We start from the raw sequence: 26,683 nt of genomic DNA, 5'->3' as shown, positions 1-26,683 counted from the left end.
ATGTGAACGTGGATAGCATTTTATGTCCACCTCCACAGCTGAGTGTTCAGTGCTAATGACCGCCATGCAGATAACCCAGGTTCGATTCCCAGAACTGCAAGAGATTTTTCATTTGTGGAAAGACTGGTGCAGGGTGCACTCAGCCTTATGAGGCCACCTGAAGAGCTGCTCAGCTGATTACTGGTGGTTCCAAGGTCAAGGAATCCAACAACGACAGGGACAGTAGCCTGCTGCCCACATGTCTCTCCATACTGCATCTGATGATGCCGATGGCTGAGGACGACATGACAGTCAGTAGGCCTGACTGGCCCCTCAGGGCCAGAATGCAGAACTTCACTTTTACTTTACAATATGTTATTGGGTAATTGACAGTTAAGTGTCACCAAAATTGCTGGCAGTAGAGTATAAAAGATTGAGTGTGAAATAAAAAATTAGTCATATGAAACCTTTGCAGTAAATAGGTGTCCCAGTTGTAGAGAACTGACTAAAATGAAATACGCAGATGAGTTTATGAGCAATACCTATGTACAACTGTAGAAACAGCCACGTATTGAACAATTGTAGTTACTAACATGACTAGTATGAAGTACAAAATGAAAATAAGTTGAATAATCTGAAATCTTAACTACCGTTAATTGAAAACTGTCCTGATGTAGTGTGGTCCAGTGAGACAGCATGATGGTATTACAAAAGGACAAATGGCACTAGCCAATCAAGTATGCAGTTTTTTATAGAATAAACAGGCTAAAAGCATAACATTTGGAGCATACCATCAACAAGTGTACTCACTCTAGGTAATTGTAGTTGCCTCTGGCTCTGGCAATACAGCTTCTCATCCCGGTATTATTAATCAGGGAAGTGGTGGGAAACAAACTGAATGATGCAAGTGAGGACATTTTCTGTATTTATTTTGTCTATTATGTCCTAAGACATCTGGTGAGTGTTAATATACAATTTAGGTGATGGTAAAAATGTTAATATTGATAAAAATTAGAAAATAAAACAGCTCTGTCATACCACAACATACTTGCAGAGTAACATTTATAATAATGGGAAAATGCTAATCTTCTTTCATCTTTCTGTGACAAATGTTTCCTTCAATCTGAAGGCATCCTAACTCAGTTTTTCACACAAATGGTACCATACACTGAGGTGACAAAAGTTTTGGGATGCCATCAAATATCCAGCCAGACTTTCTCCCCTGTAGAAATACTGACCCAAACCACCTTTATAGCCATCCACAAACGTGAAAGTGTTGCTGGTGCCGGATTTTGCACATGAACTGACCTCTTGATTAAATCCCATAAATGTTTAGTGGGATTCATGTTGAGTGATCTGGATGGCCAAAACATTCACTCAAATTGTCCAGAATATTCTTCAAACCAATCGCCAAGAATTGTGGCCTGGTGACATGTTTAATAACATGAAGTCCATGAATGAGTGCAAATGATCTCCAAGTAGCTGAATATAACCATTTACAGTCAATGGTTGGTTCATGTGGACTGTAGGACCCAGTCCATTCCAAGTAAACACAGTCCACACTGTTATGGAGCCACCGCCACCTAGCATACTACCTTGTTCACAAGTTAGGTCCACGGCTTTGTGGGGTCTGTGTCACCCTACCACCAGCTATCACCAACTGAAATTGGGACTCATCAGACCAGGCTACCATCTTCCAGTAAACTACGGATCAAACAATACTATCACGAGACCAGGAGAGGCGCTACAGGCAATATCAGGCTGTTAGCAAAGGCATTTGTGTTGGCCATCTGCTGCTATAGCCCATTAATGCCAAGTTTCACTGCACTGTCCTGACTTTGTATGTTCCACATTGATTTCTGCAGCTATTTCATGCAGAGCTGAGTGTCTGTTAGCACTGACAACTCTACACAAACACCGCTGCTCTCAATTATTAAGTGAAGGCCACTGGCCACTGTGATGCCCATAGTGAGAGGTAAGGGCTGAAATTTGTTATTCTTGACCCTGTGGATCTCAGAATATTTAATTCCTTAAAAATTTCTGAAATGGAATGTCACATGCGTCTACCTCCAACGACCAATCTGCATTACAAGTCTGTTAATCCCCATCGTGCAGCCATAATCACACCATCAACCTTTTCACATGAATGACTGGAGTACAAATGACATCTCCACCAGTGCACTATCATTTTATACATTGTATAAGCAATACCACAACCATTTTCATATGTGTATATTATTTTCCCATGACTTTTGTCACTTCAGTGTACAGAAACATTTAATAGAGGCACATGGACATTATCATGCTCCTGATGACAGGTGAAATGATGTATGTTTAGTGTGTGTAGTGTGTACAGGAGTATATAGAGGGTTTATACAAGGGCGATGTACTTGAGGACAATATTATGGAAATGGAAAAGGATGTAGATGAAGACGAAATGGGAGATAAGATAATGCGTGAAGAGTTTGACAGAGCACTGAAAGACCTGAGTCGAAACAAGGCTCCGGGAGTAGACAACATTCCATTAGAACTACTGATGGCCTCGGGAGAGCCAGTCATGAAAAAACTCTACCATCTGGTGAGCACGATGTATGAGACAGGCGAAATACCCTCAGACTTCAAGAAGAATATAATAATTCCAATCCCAAAGAAAGCAGGTGTTGACATGTGAAAATTACCGAACAATCAGTTTAATAAGTCACAGCTGCAAAATACTAATGCGAATTCTTTACAGACGAATGGAAAAACTGATAGAAGCCAACCTCGGGGAAGATCAGTTTGGATTCCGTAGAAATGTTGGAACACGTGAGGCAATACTAACCTTACGACTTATCTTAGAAGAAAGATTAAGAAAAGGCAAACCTACGTTTCTAGCATTTGTAGACTTAGAGAAAGCTTTTGACAATGTTAACTGGAATACTCTTTCAAATTCTGAAGGTGGCAGGGGTAAAATACAGGGAGCGAAAGGCTATTTACAATTTGTACAGAAACCAGATGGCAGTTATAAGAGTCGAGGGGCATGAAAGGGAAGCAGTGGTTGGGAAAGGAGTGAGACAGGGTTGTAGCCTCTCCCCGATGTTATTCAATCTGTATATTGAGCAAGCAGTAAAGGAAACAAAAGAAAAATTCGGAGTAGGTATTAAAATCCATGGAGAAGAAATAAAAACTTTGAGGTTCACTGATGACATTGTAATTCTGTCAGAGACAGCAAAGGACTCGGAAGAGCAGTTGAACGGAATGGACAGTGTCTTGAAAGGAGGATACAAGATGAACATCAACAAAAGCAAAACGAGGATAATGGAATGTAATCGAATTAAATCAGGTGATGCTGAGGGAATTAGATTAGGAAATGAGACACTTAAAGTAGTAAAGGAGTTTTGCTATTTGGGGAGCAAAATAACTGATGATGGTCGAAGTAGAGAGGATATAAAATGTAGACTGGCAATGGCAAGGAAAGCGTTTCTCAAGAAGAGAAATTTGTTAACATAGAGTATAGATTTAAGTGTCAGGAAGTCGTTTCTGAAAGTATTTGTATGGAGTGTAGCCTTGTATGGAAGTGAAACATGGACGATAACTAGTTTGGACAAGAAGAGAATAGAAGCTTTCGAAATGTGGTGCTACAGAAGAATGCTGAAGATAAGGTGGGTAGATCACGTAACTAATGAGGAGGTATTGAATAGGATTGGGGAGAAGAGAAGTTTGTGGCACAACTTGACTAAAAGAAGGGATTGTTTGGTAGGACATGTTTTGAGGCATCAAGGGATCACAAATTTAGCATTGGAGGGCAGTGTGGAGGGTAAAAATCGTAGAGGGAGACCAAGAGATGAATACACTAAGCAGATTCAGAAGGATGTAGGTTGCAGTAGGTACTAGGAGATGAAGAAGCTTGCACAGGATAGAGTAGCATGGAGAGCTGTATCAAACCAGTCTCAGGACTGAAGACCACAACAACAGTGTGTACATTGTATGCAGATAATCTACATTTGTCATTTGAGTTTGGATCTACAAGCTTATAAATTTGGTTTCTAATGTGAGAAACTTAACAACCATGAATTTTTACATTTGGGGCAATACTTTCCTTTCTTATATGAAAGATCATGACTTTTTCAGTTAATTTTCAGATTATTTCTGTATGATCAGTTGCTTAATTTGTCTCTTCCATTTTTGTTTTGACCAACTAGGAGCATGTAACGACTTCAGTTCCTACTGTTTAGTTTTTGTTTCCTATTTTTTCTTGTGCCTTCATCTTCTCCCCATATCATTCCCGTTTCTTTTTCTTCTGCTTTGAAAGCCTTCCAGATTCAATATTTTATTTTTTAAATGTTTCTTTCTGTTATTTCAGTTTCTTTGATACTGATTCTTTGTTGTTCTTTTCTTATTTCTGCAATCCACACTACTGTCAATTTCCTTTTCAGCAGAGGTGTCATACATTTAATCTTCACTTTTTCATTACTTTTTTCCTACACATTATTATAGATTTCATCATTTCTCATTTTTCAATCATCTATAGTTTGTATTGGATCCATTATTTTTCTAACCCATCTTGTGTATTTCTATCCTGTCCAGCTTATTGTTCATCATTGAGCATTCACACATATATCAATGAACATTTTAAATATCTATTTGATGCAACTTCATGATGAGCCTTACATGAAGAACAGTCACTACCTATATCATACCGTCATAATGCATACAGACCACATTTTCCACCAGGCTGTAAAATTTCACAATCTTATTTTCACATCAAATACTGAAAAATATAGTAGTGTTATTATGATAAATGAGATGAAACTCTTCTTTCTTGTGTTAAGTTCAATCTCTCATAAGATGATCACCAAATTTGAGAACAGTATTATTACATTTGCTCTATGACGGTTACGTTATTTTTGAAACATTAGGGACAATTTATGATTGATATTTTTAGTGGGAGCTCAGATCACAGTGTTGAAGTGCAGTAGGCATCACTTAGTATCTACATTGAGTGATAATGCCATGAAACCATCACCGTCAGCACAGATGTAACTAAGCTAGATTATAATGCCTTTACTACAAGCCAGGGAATTGAAACCCCTGAAAAGGGAATTAATTTTTACACGCAAGCCAATCCACAGGAGAGTGGAGAATGGAAACAGAGCACTGGATGAGGCTCAGTCTTTATCCATGGGCATTGGAAGGATTGTTAGAACTACTGGGTCAGATCTATTGCTGCAGGCAGATAAACACCTGGGTCAGTGGCTCTGCCCATGACACACTTCACACACACCCTCTGTGAGAGTAAAGTGTACTATCCATTTGTAATAATCACAACAGATTCTCTGCATCCATCTCAATGTCTGCTGGCATGGATATTAAGCAGCAGCTCTGTAAAACAATTATATTCTTACTTTGTTTAAACAACAACATAAACTTCAATTGTAGTTCAGTTGTAAGCCCTCTGATGCCAGCCCCTTTCACATAATAAACTAAAAGACTTGCCAAATATTATTTGCAAGTTATAAAAGTTTACATGCAAATAGTATTAGCACAAAACGTAAAATAAATCAGTCAGTGTTTCATGAGCCATTCTGTGTCTTACTTTCTTCCAATATATAACTACACCAAATATAGAAGACACTTATATTCCAGAGTTTTGTTTTTGGCATACCAGCCCCCCCACAGGACAGGAGTGTAAGAACAAGGGACCTGTGCTCAGTTTTTACAACAATGTAAGTGATATTTTTGAAACAAAACAAGAGAAACAGTTTTTAGCATATATTGTAAAGATACACAATTAATATAAACATGCAACTTTGTTGCAGGAGCTTATTTTTCTGTTATAAAACAGCAAGAAAAAATTACGTATTTAAATCAATGTAAGTTCAACTATTTAAAAATATAATTCATTCTCTATATTTTCTTCAAAATTATGAAAAAAATTGTGGCCTCAAAGGTTTGTCACTGGTCTCTTGCTGATCCATTCTTTTATGGCTGGTAGTTCACTTATCTTCTTCTTAAGAGATGCTAGATTTGGATAATCTTTTGTAATATCAAACTGAGCCACACAATTCATGTAATCACACAGTGCAGCAAAGAAAATGTCTCCCCAAGTCAGCTAAAACAAAAGAGAAAATGAAAATATGTATTAAGTGGTATTTCAGATTTCATATTAATTACAACAGGATTGAAGTGAAGTAAAATGAATATGTCATAATACTATAGTTTTTACTTTTCATAGTAATATCTGTGTCCCAATATTCCAGAAATTTCTTAAACAATTAACAGCTGCATTTCCTTTTAACTTCATTTATACAGAGCTACCTGACATCCAAAAATATTTAAATATAATCCATTATTTTGCAACTAGCATTTGGTATATATGAGGGGTGTTTAAAACGTCCATGCAAAATCCGCGAGATGGCACCACCGACGCGTATCGACGTCATATTTAGTTAGTAGCATCTTTGGAAAGAACACGCACCAAGTTTCAGCCATATTTTTCTATTTCTTTGTGTCTGGCATTCACGTTAATCAAGAAAGTTGAGTGATTGTCAAAAAATGGACGAAAAAGAATTTCTTGTGGTGATTAAACATTACTTTGTGAATGGCAAAAAGCCTCAGGAGACTAAAGAGAAGGTTGATAAACATTACGGTGACTCTGCACCTTCAGTTAGGACAGTTTATAAGTGTTTTCAAAATTTTTGGAGTGGCCATATGGGCACAAGTGATGCTGAATGTTCTGGATTCCCTGTGGAGGTTATGACTGCAGAAATCATTGATAAAATCCATGATATGGTGATGGATGACAGAAGAGTAAATGTGCACGAGATTGCTAGTGCTGTGGGTGTCTCGAATGAATGGGTACATAATATTTTGCATAAACATTTGGACATGAGAAAGCTATCCGCAAGATGGGTTCCGCGATTGCTCACACTTGACCAAAAACTGAATCGTGTGAAGTGTTGCAATGATGGTTTGCAGCTGTTCAGGAAGAATCCGCAGGACTTTAAGCGTCGTTTCATCACTGTGGATGAAACATGGATACATTACTACACTCCTGAGACCAAACAACAATCCAAACAATGGGCTACCAAGGGAGAATCTGCACCAAAAAAGTTGAAGACCGTTCCTTCGGCTGGAAAGGTTATGGTGACTGTCTTTTGGGATTCGCAAGGGATAATCCTCATTGACTATCTTGAAAAGGGTAAAACTATTAGAGGTACATATTATTCATCGTTACTGGACCATCTGAAAACCGAGCTGCAAGAAAAATGCCGGCAATTGGACCACAACAAAGTCCTTTTCCATCATGAAAATGCACCAGCACACACCTCAGCAGTTGTGGTCGCAAAATTAATGGAAATAGGACTCCAACTCGTTTCACATCTCCCCTATTCTCCAGATCTGGCTCCCTCTGACTACTATTTGGTCCCCAATTTGAAGAAATGGCTGCCAGGACAAAGATTTTATTCAAACTAGGAGGTGATTGCAGCAACTAATAGCTATTTTCCAGAATTAGACAATTCCTATTATTCGGAAGGGATCAAAAAATTAGAACAGCATTGGATGAAGCGTATAAGTCTAAAAGGAGACTATATTGAAAAATAAAAAAGGTTTACCCCAAACATGTAAGTAGTTTTTATTTTTGCACGGACTTTTCAAACACTCCTCGTATTAACAGACAATGGGCATACATCTTTGCTTCTACTTAGCTAGAACTAAGTTAAATTTTTTGAGTAATGAAATGTCTATATGAGCTACAACTGGCATGAATAAATTGAACTTAGCAGCATTACTTCTACAAAATTTGCCACTTACTACTGAACACTGAAGAAGATAGACTTCCACTGTATGTATTTAGCTGGCACTAGCATCATATTGTATGATTCATGCACAATTACTAACAAAAGTACTAATAGGCAATCAAAGACACAAGAAAAGTTTTAGGGTTGGGAAAATAGGGTAAACTATTAAAAAATACAACTGGGGTTCACTGAAAGTAACACTTCTGGAAGTTGAAACATACAGCAGCATAATGGTTGTTCTTTTAATATGAATTTTAAGAGAATCAGTATTATGAATATGAATAATGTGAAGTACAGAAATGTGTCATAGCAACTTATCACACTACTTTAAAATGTATAAAGACAATCCGAAAATCTTTACATTATCCCTGGAAAATCTAGTGAGATTAAGTATGGTCATGTGTAAGATTCTTGAAAGATCTAACATTGAATTAACTGCTAGGATTTTTACATTTAAGTGCCTTACTGCTTAATTTCAGCATGAAAGATGAATCTGACACAAACACACAGTTCTGCATCCTCATGTATTACACTTATACCTATATCACAATTAAAACAATCAATTATTGATAAAATTATTTAACTGGATAGATAACAAATCTACTCACTGAGTGGCGGCAGAGCACACACATGAAAGATTGTTGTGATTAGCAACCTTTTGGAGCAAGTGGCTACTTCTTCAGGCAGGTGGGTTGAAGGTGAAGGAAAAGGGTGGAGAGGTATAGGAAAAGGGGTAGATTTTGGGAAAATCACCCAAAACCGCAGGTCATGGAAGACTTACCATATGGGATGAGAAGGAAAGATTGATTCTTGGGGACTGCATCAGATAAGATTTGAAAACCTGAGAGCTTAAAGGTAGAAAATAAGGTAATATGCAAGACAGATTACTACTGAAACATCATACACAAGTTAATATGAGTGAGAAGCTAAGTGCATAACAGAGGTGGGAGGGGGTGGCGAAAAATAAATGGAAAAGACAATGAAAAATGTAGGAAATTAAAACGGAGTGAAGCAAAGAGTAGTTACAGTGAGGAAATGCTGAGACGGAAGAAACTAATGTAGATTAAGGTCAGGTGGGTGGAAAGAACCATGGACATGTTGTGCTAGTTCCCACCAGTGGAGTTCTAAGAAACTGTTGTCTGGGGGAAGAATCAAGATGGCGTGTGTGGTGAAACAGTCACCGAGGTCACATGTGTCATGTTGTAGAGCATGCTCTGCAACAGGATATTGCAAATTGCCAGTATATATCCTCTGTTTATGTCCATTCATTCTAATTGATAATTTGGTGGTAGCTATGCCGATGTAGAAGGCTGAACAGTGTTTACGTAACAGCTGGTATATGACATGTCGTTTTGCAGGTGCCTCTCCCTTTGATAGTATATATTTTGCCAGTTAAAGGGCTATTATAGATGGTGGTAGGAGGGTACATGGAGCAAGTATTGCAGTGGGTATGGTAACATGGATAGGAGCTGTAGGGAAGGGAGATGAGTGCAGAGGGAGCATAGGGTCTGATAAGAATATTGCGGAAATTGGGAGGGCGACAGAAAGCTATTCTAGATGTGGTGGGCAAAACCTCAGACAGAATGGATCTCATTTCAGGGCATGATTTTAGGAAATCATGGCCCTGTCGAAGTAGCTGATTAACACATTCCAGACCAGGATAATACTAAGTCACCAATGGTGTGCTCCAAAGCTGTTTTGTGGAGTTATCAGCAGTACCAGGATTGGATGTGATGGCCTGGAAATCTGCTTTTTAACTAGGCTGGTGGGATAATTATGTGCAATGAAGGCTGAGGTGAGAATGGTGGTGTGTTGCTGTAAAGAATCTGCATCCGAACAAATACATTTGCCTCAGATGCCAAGGCTGTATGGGAGGGAACATTTGACATGGAAAGGATGGGATGTAAGTACTGTTGTTTGTTGGTAGGTTTAATGTGGGCAGAAATGTGTAGCTGGCCTTCGCTGAGGACGAGATCAAGATCAAGAGAAGTGGAATGGGATTGGGAAGAGAACCTATTAAATTTCAGGTGGTCCTATCCTGGCCTTAATTTACATTGATTTCTTCTGTCTCAGCTTTTCTTCACTGTAACTACTCTTTGCTTCACACCATTTTAATTTCCTACATCTTTCATCATCTTTCCTGCCTATTTTTCAACACCCCCTCCCACCTCTGTTATGTTCATTGCACTTAGCTTCTCACTCTAATTAACTTGTGCACGCCCCATCTTTAAGCTCTCAGGTTTCCAAATCTCATCCAATGCAGTCCCCAACAATCAGTCTTTCCTTCTCACCCCGTACGGTAAGTCCCCCATGACCTGCAGTTCTGGGTGACTTTCCCAGAATCTACTCCTTTTCCTAGAACTCTCAAGTCTGTTTCCTTTACCCTACTTCCTTCCCCTTCAACCCTTCTGCCTGAAGAAGGAGCCACTGGCTTCGAAAGCTTGCTAATCTCAACAGTCTTATGTGTGTGTTCTGCTGCCGCTTGGTAAATAGATTTTTTTATCTATCCAGTTGAATACTTTTATCAATATAATAGAGGGAAACATTCCACGTGGGAAAAATATATCTAAAAACAAAGATGATGTGACTTACCGAACACACAAACAAACACAAACACACACACAAAATTCAAGCTTTCGCAACAAACTGTTCCCTCATCAGGAAAAAGGGGAAGGAGAGGGAAAGACGAAAGGATGTGGGTTTTAAGGGAGAGGGTAAGGAGTCATTCCAATCCCAGGAGTGGAAAGACTTACCTTAGGGGGAAAAAAGGACAGGTATACACTCGCGCGCGCACACACACACACACACACATATCCATCCACACATGTACAGACACAAGCAGACATATTTAAAGACAGAGTTTGGGCAGAGATGTCAGTCGAGGCGGAAGTGAAGAGGCAAAGATGATGTTGAATGACAGGTGAGGTATGAGTGGCGGCAACTTGAAATTAGCGGAAATTGAGGCCTTGTGGGTAATGGGAAGAGAGGATATATTGAAGAGCAAGTTCCCATCTCCGGAGTTCGGATAGGTTGGTGTTGGTGGGAAGTATCCAGATAACCCGGATGGTGTAACACTGTGCCAAGATGTGCTGGCCGTGCACCAAGGCATGTTTAGCCACAGGGTGATCCTCATTACCAACAAACACTGTCTGCCTGTGTCCATTCATGCAAATGGACAGTTTGTTGCTGGTCATTCCCACATAGAATGCATCACAGTGTAGGCAGGTCAGTTGGTAAATCACGTGGGTGCTTTCACATGTGGCTCTGCCTTTGATCATATACACCTTCCGGGTTACAGGACTGGAGTAGGTGGTGGTGGGAGGGTGCATGGGACAGGTTTTACACCGGGGGCGGTTACAGGGATAGGAGCCAGAGGGTAGGGAAGGTGGTTTGGGGATTTCATAGGGATGAACTAACAGGTTACGAAGGTTAGGTGGACAGCGGAAAGACACTCTTGGTGGAGTGGGGACGATTTCATGAAGGATGGATCTCATTTCAGGGCAGGATTTGAGGAAGTCGTATCCCTGCTGGAAAGCCACATTCAGAGTCTGGTCCAGTCCCCGAAAGTATCCTGTCACAAGTGGCGCACTTTTGTGGTTCTTCTGTGGGGGATTCTGGGTTCGAGGGGATGAGGAAGTGGCTCTGGTTATTTGCTTCTGTACCAGGTCGGGAGGGTAGTTGCGAGATGCGAAAGCTGTTGTCAGGTTGTTGGTGTAATGGTTCAGGGATTCCGGACTGGAGCAGATTCATTTGCCACGAAGACCTAGGCTGTAGGAAAGGGACCGTTTAATGTGGAATGGGTGGCAGCTGTCATAATGGAGGTACTGTTGCTTGTTGGTGGGTTTGATGTGGACGGACGTGTGAAGCTGGCCATTGGACAGGTGGAGGTCAATGTCAAGGAAAGTGGCATGGGATTTGGAGTAGGACCAGGTGAATCTGATGGAACCAAAGGAGTTGAGGTTGGAGAGGAAATTCTGAAGTTCTTCTTCACTGTGAGTCCAGATCATGAAGATGTCATCAATAAATCTGTATCAAACTTTGGGTTGGCAGGCCTGGGTAACCAAGAAGGCTTCCTCTAAGCGACCCATGAATATGTTGGCGTACGAGGGGGCCATCCTGGTACCCATGGCTGTTCCCTTTAATTTTTGGTATGTCTGGCCTTCAAAAGTGAAGAAGTTGTGGGTCAGGATGAAGCTGGCTAAGGTGATGAGGAAAGAGGTTTTAGGTTAAATACTTTTATCTATAAATACTTTTATCTATATCATTTTTCTGAAATATGTTGCATGCATTTTAAGTAAGAAAATACATACAAAACTGGTTGTTAGCTAAATGAAAACTATTTTCACAAATTACTTTAATAATGAGGCACAGAAGATAGTTTCACTGATGTGTATCCAAGCTGCCTTCTCATTGTATGGACTAACATCTGTGTGATGGGATTATGGATGCATTCACTGAATAGCATTCACTTTTTGTTTTCAATAGACACATACATCACCAATTTCTCTTAATACTTCAGTTTGCTTTTAAGCATGAATCCCCAAAGAAAGCTTCCTTCACATTGGTGATTACTGTTACACAACATTTCTCAACTCCAGCATGATACATAAAATAGCCAAAATGTAATTATTATAGCGGAATACACATAAGTCTTATCCAGTGACATGAGTGCATTCCATCTGGAAGCTCTGTTTTTCACCATTTGTTTTGCATTCATTCAGAAATGTATTGCAGGAGGAGATTGTGAACCCATGCCTAATATAGTCTTTCACACCGAGGCATTGACATACACAGTGATTGACAATGGCCTTCAGTAGTAATCTCAAATGGAGCTTATTATCTGCATCCATTTTCTTCTGTGGTAGCAGGTCCTTTGTGTTTTCATTTCAAGTGCTTCTTCACTTCTTTCTTCAGTTCCTCAATTAATGAACTTCAGACGCTTCTCTGAAAGTTGCAAATGAATAACATGCCAGGCTAAAATAAACTGTTGCATTTTCAGCAGAATTCTTTTTAGACACTAACCAAACCAGAGGTGACATTTTTTGAATGGTCACCATGCAAGTGTGGGTGTGGAGAGGGCCCACTTAATATTTACAAAAAAAATATGAGTGTAGGCTTCAGTTTCAAATGACAGTTCCGCTCCAGCAGTTGGCATTTCCCCTACAGTGCCTTCTCACAATCCCCATCACTACTGCTCTCCCCTGTGTGCCCTGCCACCTATGCATCTACCAGTTACAGTATTGTGTGTGGACTCTAAAGGAACAAGACCTATGGAGTGTCAGTACAGGAAATGTTTAGTGGCCTGTTCCTCTTCCTTTACCACCTGGCACCCCACTCATTCCTGTTCTGTGCCACCTCCCTCTACACTAACATCACCTACACCTATGACCTTGCCACTGTTGAAAACTGCCTTTCCTACACCAAATTGACTCCATTATTATTTCTTCTATTTCTGTCTGTAAGCTTGTGCTTTTTATAATACTAGTGCCATCTGCAAAAAGAAGTAATTTTGCTTGTTGCGTATATGATGGAAGTTCCTTTACATATATGACACAATAGTGGATCCAAGATCGAGCCTTATGGAACCCAAAAATTGATTTCTCCCTGTTCAGAAGATTTTCCATTGTTTACTTTGATTGAATTATTAAGCACAACTTTCTGCATGCTTTTATTTTGATGTGACATTATCCATTTGTTGGCTAAACTGTCAGTTCCACAAAACCTCAATATTTTTAGGGGAGTATTATGATTCACATGGTCAAATGCTCTAGATAGGTCACAGAACATACCAACCCTAGTGTTGATTTATTATTTGATGGTCGTGAAAAGTGTAGAGAGCATTCTCAGTTCAGCATGTCTTCTGAATTTCAAACTGTGATTTATGAAGGATACATCACCTCTCATACATTTTGGAAAATGATGTCTGGAGTGCATGGATTTGCCTGCATTATATCTGAAACCCAACTGTCTTTATCAGTCAGAGTTGATTTTAAAAACAAAAGTGTTTTCTAATTTAAACATATGTTATGGAAAGTTATTAAGCACTTTGAAAGGATGTTTGTATGATTCCCTTACTTTTACCTCCATTCATTACTTAATGGCACTGTTTTGTGTTGCAAGTGCACTGTGTGATGCCACAAATTCTCTACATCATTATTCCATTACAGAATGTTGGGTAGCAAGTACTCAAAATTGTTTCTGTAGTGGTGCATAGAACATAATGTCCCATGAAATGAACTGGCAAAGCAGTGTCCATATACTGATTTGCTTCATGAAAGACATTACACAACACTATAGTTTCTCGTCATTTACTAGAACTATCATATCCCCAACAAATAAAACAATCTTTTCATTTACATTTGCTCTCAGATGATAAATGTATAGCAGGAAAATAAAGCGGTCCATTAGCCAATCCTAGGGACACACCAAAGTGACTGCATTCACTTGACTATATTTCAGTGATTTTTTTCTACTTTTGATCAGAATACCTTACTGAAATCAATTTTGCTTTAATAAAAGAGTTAATTGAAGTATTTTTTTATAGAAATTTCAGATATCACCACTATCTGTTCTTATGAGAAGATATTTGTTATCATCCACAGTAATAGCTTCTTCCAATTTAAAAGCATCTATTCTTTGTTTATCATACATTAGATTTAACACACTGCTGAGTCATTCACAAATTGCTGTCTGTGTTGATTTTGCCCTTCTGAACTCCTAATGTGAGCAAGACAGTATGTCATTCTTCTTTTCAAGTGACATCAGTTTATGATGTATAATTTCTTTGGTCTGCCACATACCCATGTGAGACATTATCAGCATCTGACAGACACTGGAAGGGGGATTTACATTTGGCCAACTGGTTGAATCATGCAATATCAAAACTTGTGCAGCACTTGGATATGACAGTGAGCCAGTGTTAGACAGAATGAGAAGGTGAGGGCAGGCATTCACACTGTCAAGGTTCCATTGGCCACATCTGACCACCACACAGGAGAATTGAAATATTGTGCACCATGCATTGCATAACCTCTTCACATCTGTGCTGCCATCTGAGTACAAGTAATAGACTCCCTGCAATGCACTATGTCATCCTGCACCATTGGGTATGACTTCACGTCATAGCTGGTAGTGCCTGAGGGTACTCTGATGACACAGTGGTACACCACAGACATTCAGTGTCCTCATCTGTTGCCTCACATCTGACAGTAACGTGGTGCCATTTTTCAACAGGACAATCCTTGTTGACACGTACCACATGTCTTTATGAACTGCCTGTCTGATATGGAGATTATTCTGTGGCCAGCAAAATCCCCAGATCTGTTCGTGGTAGCACAGTTGCAGGACCAGCTCATATGTCAACTGCATCCTAGTGCCAGTATGCAGGATAGCATGGGCCAGTTACAACAGTTGTAGGCCAGCATGGCCCAGAAGGGAATACAATGGCTTTATGACATTCTTCCCAATTAAATCAGTGCATGCATACAGGTACAGGGGGTGCAATGCCATTCTGATAAGTGGGTTCATACTCCCAAGTTCTTGGGAAATTTGACTTGATTTTGTAATTACTACAGTAACATCACATACCCTCTCAACCTGTGAAGTTTCACTTTGTTTCCTCCTCTCTTTCTGGGTGCTTCACTTTTCTGTCAGGCAGTGTATATCATCACCACTATCACTGGGACTTATTGGTACACTTAAAGACAAATAACTACCTCATAACATCAATGAGTATTGAAGTATGCCAATAGAAGGCACCATTAAAAGAGAACATAAATGTATATGACATGTGAAAGGAAAAAAATCTTGGGTTGCACAAGAAATGACTACCTAGAAGAAGAAGAAAAGAAAATTCAAACTCAAGAACAATAAAGATAAAAAATGCTCAGAACAAGCTAGAAAAAAGTGGCTAAAAGAGAATTGTAGTACAACTCATTAAATGGGGAGAAAGGGAAGACATTATTTACTGTAGAAGTGAGTAAAGAGTAGGCTTGAGCTTGAAATCTAAACTTTTTTAGAAGCTACTATTGAAAGCTTCCCCCATGAACCATGGACCTTGCCGTTGGTGGGGAGGCTTGCGTGCCTCAGTGATACAGATGGCCGTACCGCAGGTGCAACCATAACGGAGGGGTATCTGTTGAGAGGCCAGACAAACATGTGGTTCCTGAAGAGGGGCAGCATCCTTTTCAGTAGTTGCAGGGGCAACAGTTTGGATGATTGACTGATCTGGCCTTGTAACATTAACCAAAACGGCCTTGCTGTGCTGGTACTGCGAACGGCTGAAAGCAAGGGGAAACTACAGCCGTAATTTTTCCCGAGGACATGCAGCTTTACTGTATGATTAAATGATGATGGCGTCCTCTTGGGTAAAATATTCCGGAGGTAAAATAGTCCCCCATTCGGATCTCCGGGCGGGGACTACTCAAGAGGACGTCGTTATCAGGAGAAAGAAAACTGGCAATCTACGGATCGGAGCGTGGAATGTCAGATCCCTTAATCGGGCAGGTAGGTTAGAAAATTTAAAAAGGGAAATGGATAGGTTAAAGTTAGATATAGTGGGAATTAGTGAAGTTCGGTGGCAGGAGGAACAAGACTTTTGGTCAGGTGATTGCAGGGTTATAAATACAAAATCAAATAGAGGTAATGCAGGAGTAGGTTTAATAATGAATAAAAAAATAGGAGTGCGGGTTAGCTACTACAAACAGCATAGTGAACGCATTATTGCGGCCAAGATAGACACAAAGCCCATGCCTACTACAGTAGTACAAGTTTATATGCCAACTAGCTCTGCAGATGAAGAAGAAATTGATGAAATGTATGACGAGATAAAAGAAATTATTCAGGTAGTGAAGGGAGACGAAAATTTAATAGTCATGGGTGACTGGAATTCGTCAGTAGGAAAAGGGAGAGAAGGAAACGTAGTAGGTGAATATGGATTGGGGGGAAGAAATGAAAGAGGAAGCCGCCTTGTAGAATTTTGCACCGAGCATAACTTAATCATAGCTAACACTTGGTTCAAGAATCATAAAAGAAGGTTGTATACCTGGAAGAATCCTGGAGATACTAATAGGTATCAGATAGATTATATAATGGTAAGACAGAGATTTAGGAACCAGGTTTTAAATTGTAAGACATTTCCAGGGGCAGATGTGGATTCTGACCACAATCTATTGGTTATGAACTGCAGATTGAAACTGAAGAAACTGCAAAAAGGTGGGAATTTAAGGAGATGGGACCTGGATAAACTGAAAGAACCAGAGGTTGTAGAGAGTTTCAGGGAGAGCATAAGGGAACAATTGACAGGAATGGGGGAAAGAAATACAGTAGAAGAAGAGTGGGTAGCTCTGAGGGATGAAGTAGTGAAGGCAGCAGAGGATCAAGTAGGTAAAAAGACGAGGGCTAATAGAAATCCTTGGGTAACAGAAGAAATATTGAATTTAATTGATGAAAGGAGAAAATATAAAAATGCAGTAAATGAAGCAGGCCAAAGGGAATACAAACATCTCAAAAATGAGATCAACAGAAAGTGCAAAATGGCTAAGCAGGGATGGGTAGAGGACAAATGTAAGGATGTAGAGGCTTGTCTCACTAGGGGTAAGATAGATACTGCCTACAGGAAAATTAAAGAGACCTTTGGAGAGAAGAGAACCACTTGTATGAATATCAAGAGCTCAGATGGCAACCCAGTTCTAAGCAAAGAAGGGAAGGCAGAAAGGTGGAAGGAGTATATAGAGGGTTTATACAAGGGTGATGTACTTGAGGACAGTATTATGGAAGTGGAAGAGGATGTAGATGAAGATGAAATGGGAGATAAGATACTGCGTGAAGAGTTTGACAGAGCACTGAAAGACCTGAGTCGAAACAAGGCCCCGGGAGTAGACAACATTCCATTAGAACTACTGATGGCCTTGGGAGAGCCAGTCATGACAAAACTCTACCATCTGGTGAGCAAGATGTACGAGACTGGCGAAATACCCACAGACTTCAAGAAGAATATAATAATTCCAATACCAAAGAAAGCAGGTGTTGACAGATGTGAAAATTACCGAACTATCAGTTTAATAAGTCACAGCTGCAAAATACTAACGCGAATTCTTTACAGACGAATGGAAAAACTGGTAGAAGCGGACCTCGGAGAAGATCAGTTTGGATTCCGTAGAAATGTTGGAACACGTGAGGCAATACTAACCTTACGACTTATCTTAGAAGAAAGATTAAGAAAAGGCAAACCTACGTTTCTAGCATTTGTAGACTTAGAGAAAGCTTTTGACAACGTTAACTGGAATACTCTCTTTCAAATTCTGAAGGTAGCAGGGGTAAAATACAGGGAGCGAAAGGCTATTTACAATTTGTACAGAAACCAGATGGCAGTTATAAGAGTCGAGGGGCATGAAAGGGAAGCAGTGGTTGGGAAAGGAGTGAGACAGGGTTGTAGCCTCTCCCCGATGTTATTCAATCTGTATATTGAGCAAGCAGTAAAGGAAACAAAAGAAAAATTCGGAGTAGGTATTAAAATTCATGGAGAAGTAGTAAAAACTTTGAGGTTCGCCGATGACATTGTAATTCTGTCAGAGACAGCAAAGGACTTGGAAGAGCAGTTGAACGGAATGGACAGTGTCTTGAAAGGAGGATATAAGATGAACATCAACAAAAGCAAAACGAGGAAAATGGAATGTCGTCGAATTAAGTCGGGTGATGCTGAGGGGATTAGATTAGGAAATGAGTCACTTAAAGTAGTAAAGGAGTTTTGCTATTTAGGGAGTAAAATAACTGATGATGGTCGAAGTAGAGAGGATATAAAATGTAGACTGGCAATGGCAAGGAAATCGTTTCTCAAGAAGAGAAATTTGTTAACATCGAGTATAGATTTAAGTGTCAGGAAGTCGTTTCTGAAAGTATTTGTATGGAGTGTAGCCATGTATGGAAGTGAAACATGGACGATAACCAGTTTGGACAAGAAGAGAATAGAAGCTTTCGAAATGTGGTGTTACAGAAGAATGCTCAAGATAAGGTGGGTAGATCACGTAACTAATGAGGAGGTATTGAATAGGATTGGGGAGAAGAGAAGTTTGTGGCATAACTTGACTAGAAGAAGGGATCGGTTGGTAGGACATGTTTTGAGGCATCAAGGGATCACAAATTTAGCATTGGAGGGCAGCGTGGAGGGTAAAAATCGTAGAGGGAGACCAAGAGATCAATACACTAAGCAGATTCAGAAGGATGTAGGTTGCAGTAGGTACTGGGAGATGAAGAAGCTTGCACAGGATAGAGTAGCATGGAGAGCTGTATCAAACCAGTCTCAGGACTGAAGACCACAACAACAACAACACTATTGAAAGACAAAAATGTAATGTACAAATGTCACAAGAAAGTCCTCCAGACATGGGAAGAGTATTTAAAATTGCTATATGACACAGATCACAAACCAACAAATCTACAGTTCGAATCCTTGAATGATGTGGATGATGTTAAGAAAGAACCACTAGCTAGTGCAGTTTAAATGAAAAACAGGAAGGCAACAAGTACAGATGTGAGATCAGGAGAAATACTTAAGAATTTGAACCAAGAAGCAATAAGAGAAATACTGAGGCTATGCAACAAAATGCATGAGATTTGTGAATGGTCAGAGAACTTTTTGACAGTACTAATGATGCTAATACCAGAGAAACAGGGAATAAAAGAATGTCTTGAACACAGGATAATTAGCCTAATTTAACATGCCACCACAGTTAAGATGCAAGACAAAAAGACTGAAAAAGATAATGGAGGTGGACTTGACTGAGGAGCAGTTTGGTTTTATGAGAAATAGAGGCACAAAATATACACTAATGACATTATTTTCCAAAATTAATGAGATGATGATGTACAGTAAGGCAACTATAATGTAAGGAAACTATGGTGCTCACTAAGATAATACCAGACTGAATAAAACTTTCACACAACACACACAATACTGAACTGTTGTGGAACATATCGTTTCACATGAGCTTCCAATTTGTTGAGAAACTACCTGACACTTAGTAATAAAAGTCCTGAATACAAAGCTCTTCAAAAAACATTATTCCAGTAACCTAGTACACTGTTGCATCAAATGGTGGTGGTAGGTTTCTTTTTTCTTTCTAGTGTGGAGTGTGACAGATGCAAAATTCAAGTTTTGCACCTTTTTTTTTTTTGCCATTTTGACCATGAAGAAGCAACAAAAATCATTCTATACATTTTTAAACTAGGCTGAATTTGTTGCAATTTGAGATTAAAATGGGCTTGGAAGAGCTTATATTATCTGAGATACAATTTTTCAAAGTCTGGCAGATTTTCCAAACTTGGAAATTTTAAGCTAATTTTCATGTATCATCACATGCTGTAGTCTTTCTATCTTCAATAACCTGTCTGAAATGTTTCAGCAAAGTAAATAATTATTCAGTTTAACATTTTGATTGGCAGTTGGAGACGCTGATGTTTGGTGGGAGGTCACTGTTCACAACAAGGTGACTGAAATTGTAGAAAAAAAGTGTACATAAAAAGTTTATTTAACAAACATTTACATGAGGTGAATGCAAAAAGTGTAAATGATGTGAATGATAGTGTACACAAAATGTGAATTAAAGGTGTTTCCTCCTCTTCAAAGGACGAGGGCTAAGCAAATCTGATAATCTGCCTTGTTCAGTGCCATTTTCATTGTCCTGAATGTCCAGAAATGGAATGTAAATATGTATTTGTTGATTATCCCAAGGTATAACCTTGTCAAAAAGTCCTAATACAAAGGCAACCCACATGATGGTAAGTATTAATTGATAGAAATAATGATATCAATACCCGATATTTTTCCTCGACTTGTCTGAGCAGCCTATACATCTCAGCATCTTCATTAAACTTGTCCAAGTCTTGGGTTTTGAAATTGATGTCTACCATAATTTCTGGCTGCTTTTTGCAGGTTGTCTACTGCAGGCTTTCCTATAGATGCAAGCATTTCTGCAGGAAATCACATTTAGCAGGTTTGAGGGGGGCTTTTTCCCTCAACGCCATCTTTGTCAAAAGGCTTTGGACTGTAGCAACTCATCCCCATTCGAGCAGTTTGTTTTTGTAACCCAGTCACTGCTGCTCCTGGTGTTATGTGCAAAACGAATGTAGCTCTGTAGCATCTTGCATGGGAGGAAGTCTCACCATGTCAAAACTGGTCTTGTAAGCAGCCCGTGTGAAGAGCAGGTAGCACAGATTGTTGAGGATTTGACTGGACCTTTCCCCACTGTACAGCTCAATGAGGAGTTTCTCCTCTGATCCAGCTACTTCAGCAGTTGTCACAGCTGGATTAGAAAAAAAACTGCAGCTGTCTCTTTAAGGTCTACATGTTTCTTTAGTATGTGAAACAACTACAGTTTCCCCTGGCCAGAGAAGCATGCAATGAAAACACAGTCACTGAAGGCATGAGGTGACTGACTGTGAATGTTGGGGTGGTTAAGTAGAAGGCATCTGGCATTTCGCCTCTTCCACACTTCTGAATATATATAGTACCTTGTGTGGGACCACCAAAATCAGTGAGAATGACTTACAAGTCTTCATCCACTCCTGCAATAAGCATGACATGAAAATTAAGAGTCCTTTCTGATAGTGGTCGTGATGATTAATGTGTCAGCACCTTCTTCAGCCTGAATAACCTCAATGTGTTTGGCTTCAAATTTCACCTTCAGCAGTTGAATGAACCTTAATTTGTTTTTATTAGTAGATAAAAAATTTCCTTGGGAAACAATGGGAGTGGTTGTTTCCTCAAGGATAAGAGGATTTATTGCCCTTCCTCATCCCCTCTTGAGTGAGTACAAACATCAAGAATGGTTACAGTTCATACATGTAGAAGTTCTCCAGTTCTTCATCCGACTTTTTCAAAATGCATACCCTTTGGAACAGGGTGAGTGGGTCAGAGGTCACTTGTCTGCTGTCAACACTAACAGTACACGTGGAAGAGAAAAGAGAGAGACTTTGATTTTAGACCCAAATTTGACATTTTGGAAGTTTTCCCCCAAAACCTTCAAAGTGCTTTTTTTTCCTATTATCTTTTGCCATATGACAGTTGACACTTTTCTCTCCTATATCTCCACTGCTTAAGAACATTATCAACCCCATTTTATGAAATGGAGGGTACTTCAAAAATCAGTCACACAGTTTCTTTTTATCAGATTCATCTCTAGTAATTCACAATGATGTGATTTATACTTCTGCTTCTTTCATCAATTCACTTATAATATTAAGTTCGCAGAAACCATCAGTAGGTTCCCATCTCTCACTATGTGTTATTATTCCTATATCTATGTATTCCCTGCCTTCAAAGTATCAAATTGGATATATTTTTACTTCACTCAATCATTTCACACAGGTTCTTGACTTTGTCTTAGACAAATGACTATGACGAAACATGAAAATTAGCTTAAAATTTGCAAGTTTGGAAAATTTGCCACATTTTGAAAAGCTCTATATCAGAAATTATTAGGTCTTCTGAGTCAATTTTGGTCTCAAATTGTAGCAAATTAAATCTAGTGTAAAAACATCATTGACAGAAACGTCTTCCTTCTTGTTCAAAGTGGGAAAAACTGAAAAAGTGCAAAAATTTTGCAGTTTTGGGATACTCAAAAGTGATCCAGGGGGCTGGTGAGGTCAGAAACTTGGATTTTGTATGTTAGTCACATTAAAAAAATAAATAAATAAATAAAATAAGATAAAAACCACATAAGCTATTACCATCACTTGATGGAACCTAGGCCCCCTATTCACGACAAAGTTACTGGACTGTACCTTGCAGTGATATTACATTTAAAATTATATTACATTTTTAATTAACTGGACTTCTGAGAAATTATTTATGCAGATTATGACTTACCAAATACATGTAGAAAACTGTGTTATCTGCAGTTCTGTAATACTATATAAAGACAAGACATCATTTGACACTGCTATCAAAAATAATAAACATTTCTTGCAGGCAGTTTTAACTGTGTTAGCATGGCATTTAAATCAGTAGACAAATTGTTTTGCCATATATATCCTTTTTGCTTGCATATAATTATAAACAAAAATTGTATACACAACACTGATGTTTTGTTCTCTTCCTCACAGTCAGTTTTCACAGAAGACACAAAATCTGTATTTATGGCTTATTGGCTTATGATTAGAATACTGTAACAATCTGAATTATCTGACACTTTGTAATCCTATGCATTCACTGATTAAATCTGTGCAAACTACTGTCACTGAAGCTATCATTCTCACTGATCCAGCAACTGGAGAGGCATCTACCAATGTTCAATGATCCCAATCGATCTACCCAGTCAATTTAAGTGACTTCAATTCCCAATCAAAGTTTTGTTTCCAATAACAATGAACAAGGCTCAGTGTCAGAGAAAGGGGTGAAGAGAAGGAAATGGACACAGAGTGGGGTAAGGAGGATGTGGACAGAGAGCAAGAGGAAGATGTGGTGGACAGACACATGGGAGTGGGTAGAGATGGTGATGTACAGACGGAGGAGGAGGAGGATATGGGTAAAGAGGAGGGAGGGGGGAATGAACATTGAGAGGGGGAAGGAGGAGATGGGTAGAGAGAGAGAGAGAGAGAGAGAGAGAGAGAGAGAGAGAGAGAGAGAGAGAGAGAGAGAGGTGAGGTGAGGGGGAGAGGGGGGAAGATTGTGATGTTGTGATGGACGGACAGAGGGAGAGGGGGAGGGGAGGGGAGAGGGAGGATGTGGGCAAGGAGCAGGGGAGATGGACGGAGAGGGGGAAGAGAAGGAGTTTTGAACATGTATCCAATTCTCACACATATTTAGCAATGGTACATATTGCCAGGTTTGCTATTTATAGATGAAAAATGAGAAATAAATAGTTTTCAGCACCTTTAATGTATTATGAAGATCCAACATGGTATTTAGAAATTACAACAAAACAACAATAGCTTCCACAGTTTTATATGAATTCTGCATGTAAACAAACACAGTCAGCTGTATGATTATATATAAAAAAGAACAGAATACAACAAAGAGACAACCATGTCATGAATACCATCAATTGTGAATTTATTTCTTTTTCTCCGGGGTGTGAGCAGGTGGATGAAAATATTTTATCAGTTGTTCCAATCATAAGCCATTATTCCTGATTTCCAGTGATTTACAAATAAATATTATCAGTTGAATGGACAGGTGAGAAAGTTCATATTAAAGTGTAGGTGTGTTGTTGAAGGTACTCCTTAGAAGTTTTTCCACTCTATGTTTTTTCTTTGGAGTACGTTTCTGGAATCTCTTGTGTAATCCAATGGACCACATTCAGTTTAAAATAACCAATAACCATGTGGGTCTCTTTCTCAGCTTCGTCAGTTTCATAGTAATAGACATTTTTAATACTGTCACTATAGTGCAGAAAGTCATAAAACACTTAACAAATGAGTGGGCAACAATAATCATGGATGATACTTGAGTAACTTCACATACAAGATGAAATTTCCCTGTGAATTGAATAATATATTCTGTATTTATTACATCTGAGCTGCTAAAATAGTGTACCATACTGTGACCTAAACCCGAGATAATACCTTTCCTTGAGAGTGCATATCCCAAACTCCACTATTCAGGAAATGTTAAGGGCTGATTTAAAACTGACTATTTATAGAATTATTCTACACTTTCTTAATTCTGCATGTACTCCTCCATGGTACAGCAGGGCTAGGATTTCTAAGAGAGCAGATTTGTTTTTAGTATTTCACAGTCTATTGGTTATGAACTGTAGATTAAAACTGAAGAAACTGCAAAAAGGTGGGAATTTAAGGAGATGGGACCTGGATAAACTGATAGAACCAGAAATTGTAGAGAGTTTCAGGGAGAGCATAAGGGAACAATTGACAGGACTGGAGGAAAGAAATACAGTAGAAGAAGAATGGGTAGCTTTGAGGGATGAAATAGTGAAGGCAGCAGAGGATCAAATAGGTAAAAAGACGAGGGCTAGTAGAAACCCTTGGGTAACAGAAGAAATATTGAATTTAATTGATGAAAGGAGAAAATATAAAAATGCAGTAAATGAAGCAGGCAAGAAGGAATACAAACTTCTCAAAAATCAGATCGACAGGAAGTGCAAAATGGCTAAGCAGCGATGGCTAGAGGACAAATGTAAGGATGTAGAGGCTTATCTCACTAGGGGTAAGATAGACACTGCTTACAGGAAAATTAGAGAGCTTTGGAGAAAGGAGAACCACTTGCATGAATATCAAGAGCTTTGATGGAAACCCAGTTCTAAGCAAAGAAGGGAAAGCAGAAAGGTGGAAGGAGTATATAGAGGGTCTATGCAAGGGCGATGTACTTGAGGACAATATTATGGAAATGGAAGAAGATGTAGATGAAGATGAAATGGGAGATATGATACTGCGTGAAGAGTTTGACAGAGCACTGAAAGACCTGAGTCGAAACAAGGCCCCCGGAGTAGACAACATTCCATTAGAACTACTGCCAGCCTTGGGAGAGCCAGTCCTGACAAAACTCTACCATCTGGTGAGCAAGATGTATGAGACAGGCGAAATACCCTCAGACTTCAAGAAGAATATAATAATTCCAATCCCCAAGAAAGCAGGTGTTGACAGATGTGAAAATTACTGAACAATCAGTTTAATAAGTCACAGCTACAAAATACTAACGCGAATTCTTTACAGACGAATGGAAAAACTGATAGAAGCCAACCTCGGGGAAGATCAGTTTGGATTCCGTAGAAATGTTGGAACACGTGAGGCAATACTGACCCTACAACTTATCTTAGAAGAAAGATTAAGGAAAGGCAAACCTATGTTTCTAGCATTTGTAGACTTGGAGAAAGCTTTTGACAATGTTGACTGGAATACTCTCTTTCAAATTCTGAAGGTGGCAGGGGTAAAATACAGGGAGCGAAAGGCCATTTACAATTTATGGCAGTTATAAGAGTCAAGGGGTATGAAAGGGAAGCAGTGGTTGGGAAGGGAGTGAGACAGGGTTGTAGCCTCTCCCCGATGTTATTCAATCTGTATATTGAGCAAGCAATAAAGGAAACAAAAGAAAAGTTCGGAGTAGGTATTAAAATCCATGGAGAAGAAATAAAAACTTTGAGGTTCACCGATGACATTGTAATTCTGTCAGAGACAGCAAAGGACTTGGAAGAGCAGTTGTACGGAATGGACAGTGTCTTGATAGGAGGGTATAAGATGAACATCAATAAAAGCAAAACGAGGATAATGGAATGTAATCGAATTAAGTCGGGTGTTGCTGAGGGAATTAGATTAGGAAATGAGACAATTAAAGTAGTAAAGGAGTTTTGCTATTTGGGGAGCAAAATAACTCATGATGGTCGAAGTAGAGAGGATATAAAATGTAGACTGGCAATGGGAAGGAAAGTGTTTCTGAAGAAGAAAAATTTGTTATCATTGAGTATAGATTTAAATGTCAGGAAGTCGTTTCTGAAAGTATTTGTATGGAGTGTAGCAATGTATGGAAGTGAAACGTGGACAATAAATAGTTTGGACAAGAAGAGAATAGAAGCTTTCGAAATGTGGTGCTACAGAAGAATGCTGAAGATTAGATGGGTAGATCACGTAACTAATGAGGAGGTATTGAATAGAATTGGGGAGAAGAGAAGCTTGTGGCACAACTTCACTAGCAGAAGGGATTGGTTGGTGGGACATGTTCTGAGACATCGAGGGATCACCAATTTAGTATTGGAGGGCAGCATGGAGGGTAAAAATCGCAGAGGGAGACCAAGAGATGAATACACTAAGCAGATTCAGAAGGATGTAGGCTGCAGTAGGTACTGGGAGATGAAGAAGCTTGCACAGGATAGAGTAGAGTGGAGAGCTGCATCAAACCAGTCTCAGGACTGAAGACCACAACAACAACAACAACAACAACAACAACAATTAGCTTTACCACAACCTTGGGG

General features: G+C 39.2%; 1 protein-coding gene across 2 annotated transcripts in view; it reads right to left on the bottom strand.

Moving 5' to 3' along the window:
* Positions 1 to 5,715: 5,715 nt before the first annotated feature.
* LOC126237258 (glutathione S-transferase-like) overlaps positions 5,716 to 26,683 on the bottom strand; it is an 89,316-nt gene continuing 68,348 nt past the window's right edge. For both annotated transcript variants that reach the window (XM_049947180.1, XM_049947181.1), the window contains exon 5: positions 5,716 to 6,070. In XM_049947180.1, the coding sequence (XP_049803137.1) occupies positions 5,903 to 6,070 (168 nt within the window). In that variant the 3' untranslated portion in view covers positions 5,716 to 5,902. The remainder of the gene's footprint in view (positions 6,071 to 26,683) is intronic.

The sequence above is a fragment of the Schistocerca nitens genome, chromosome 2 (genome assembly GCF_023898315.1).
Source record: "Schistocerca nitens isolate TAMUIC-IGC-003100 chromosome 2, iqSchNite1.1, whole genome shotgun sequence".
Classification (NCBI taxonomy): domain Eukaryota; kingdom Metazoa; phylum Arthropoda; class Insecta; order Orthoptera; family Acrididae; genus Schistocerca; species Schistocerca nitens.
The sequence above is the reverse complement of the archived record's forward strand: the minus strand, read 5'-3'. Positions and strand labels throughout refer to the sequence as shown.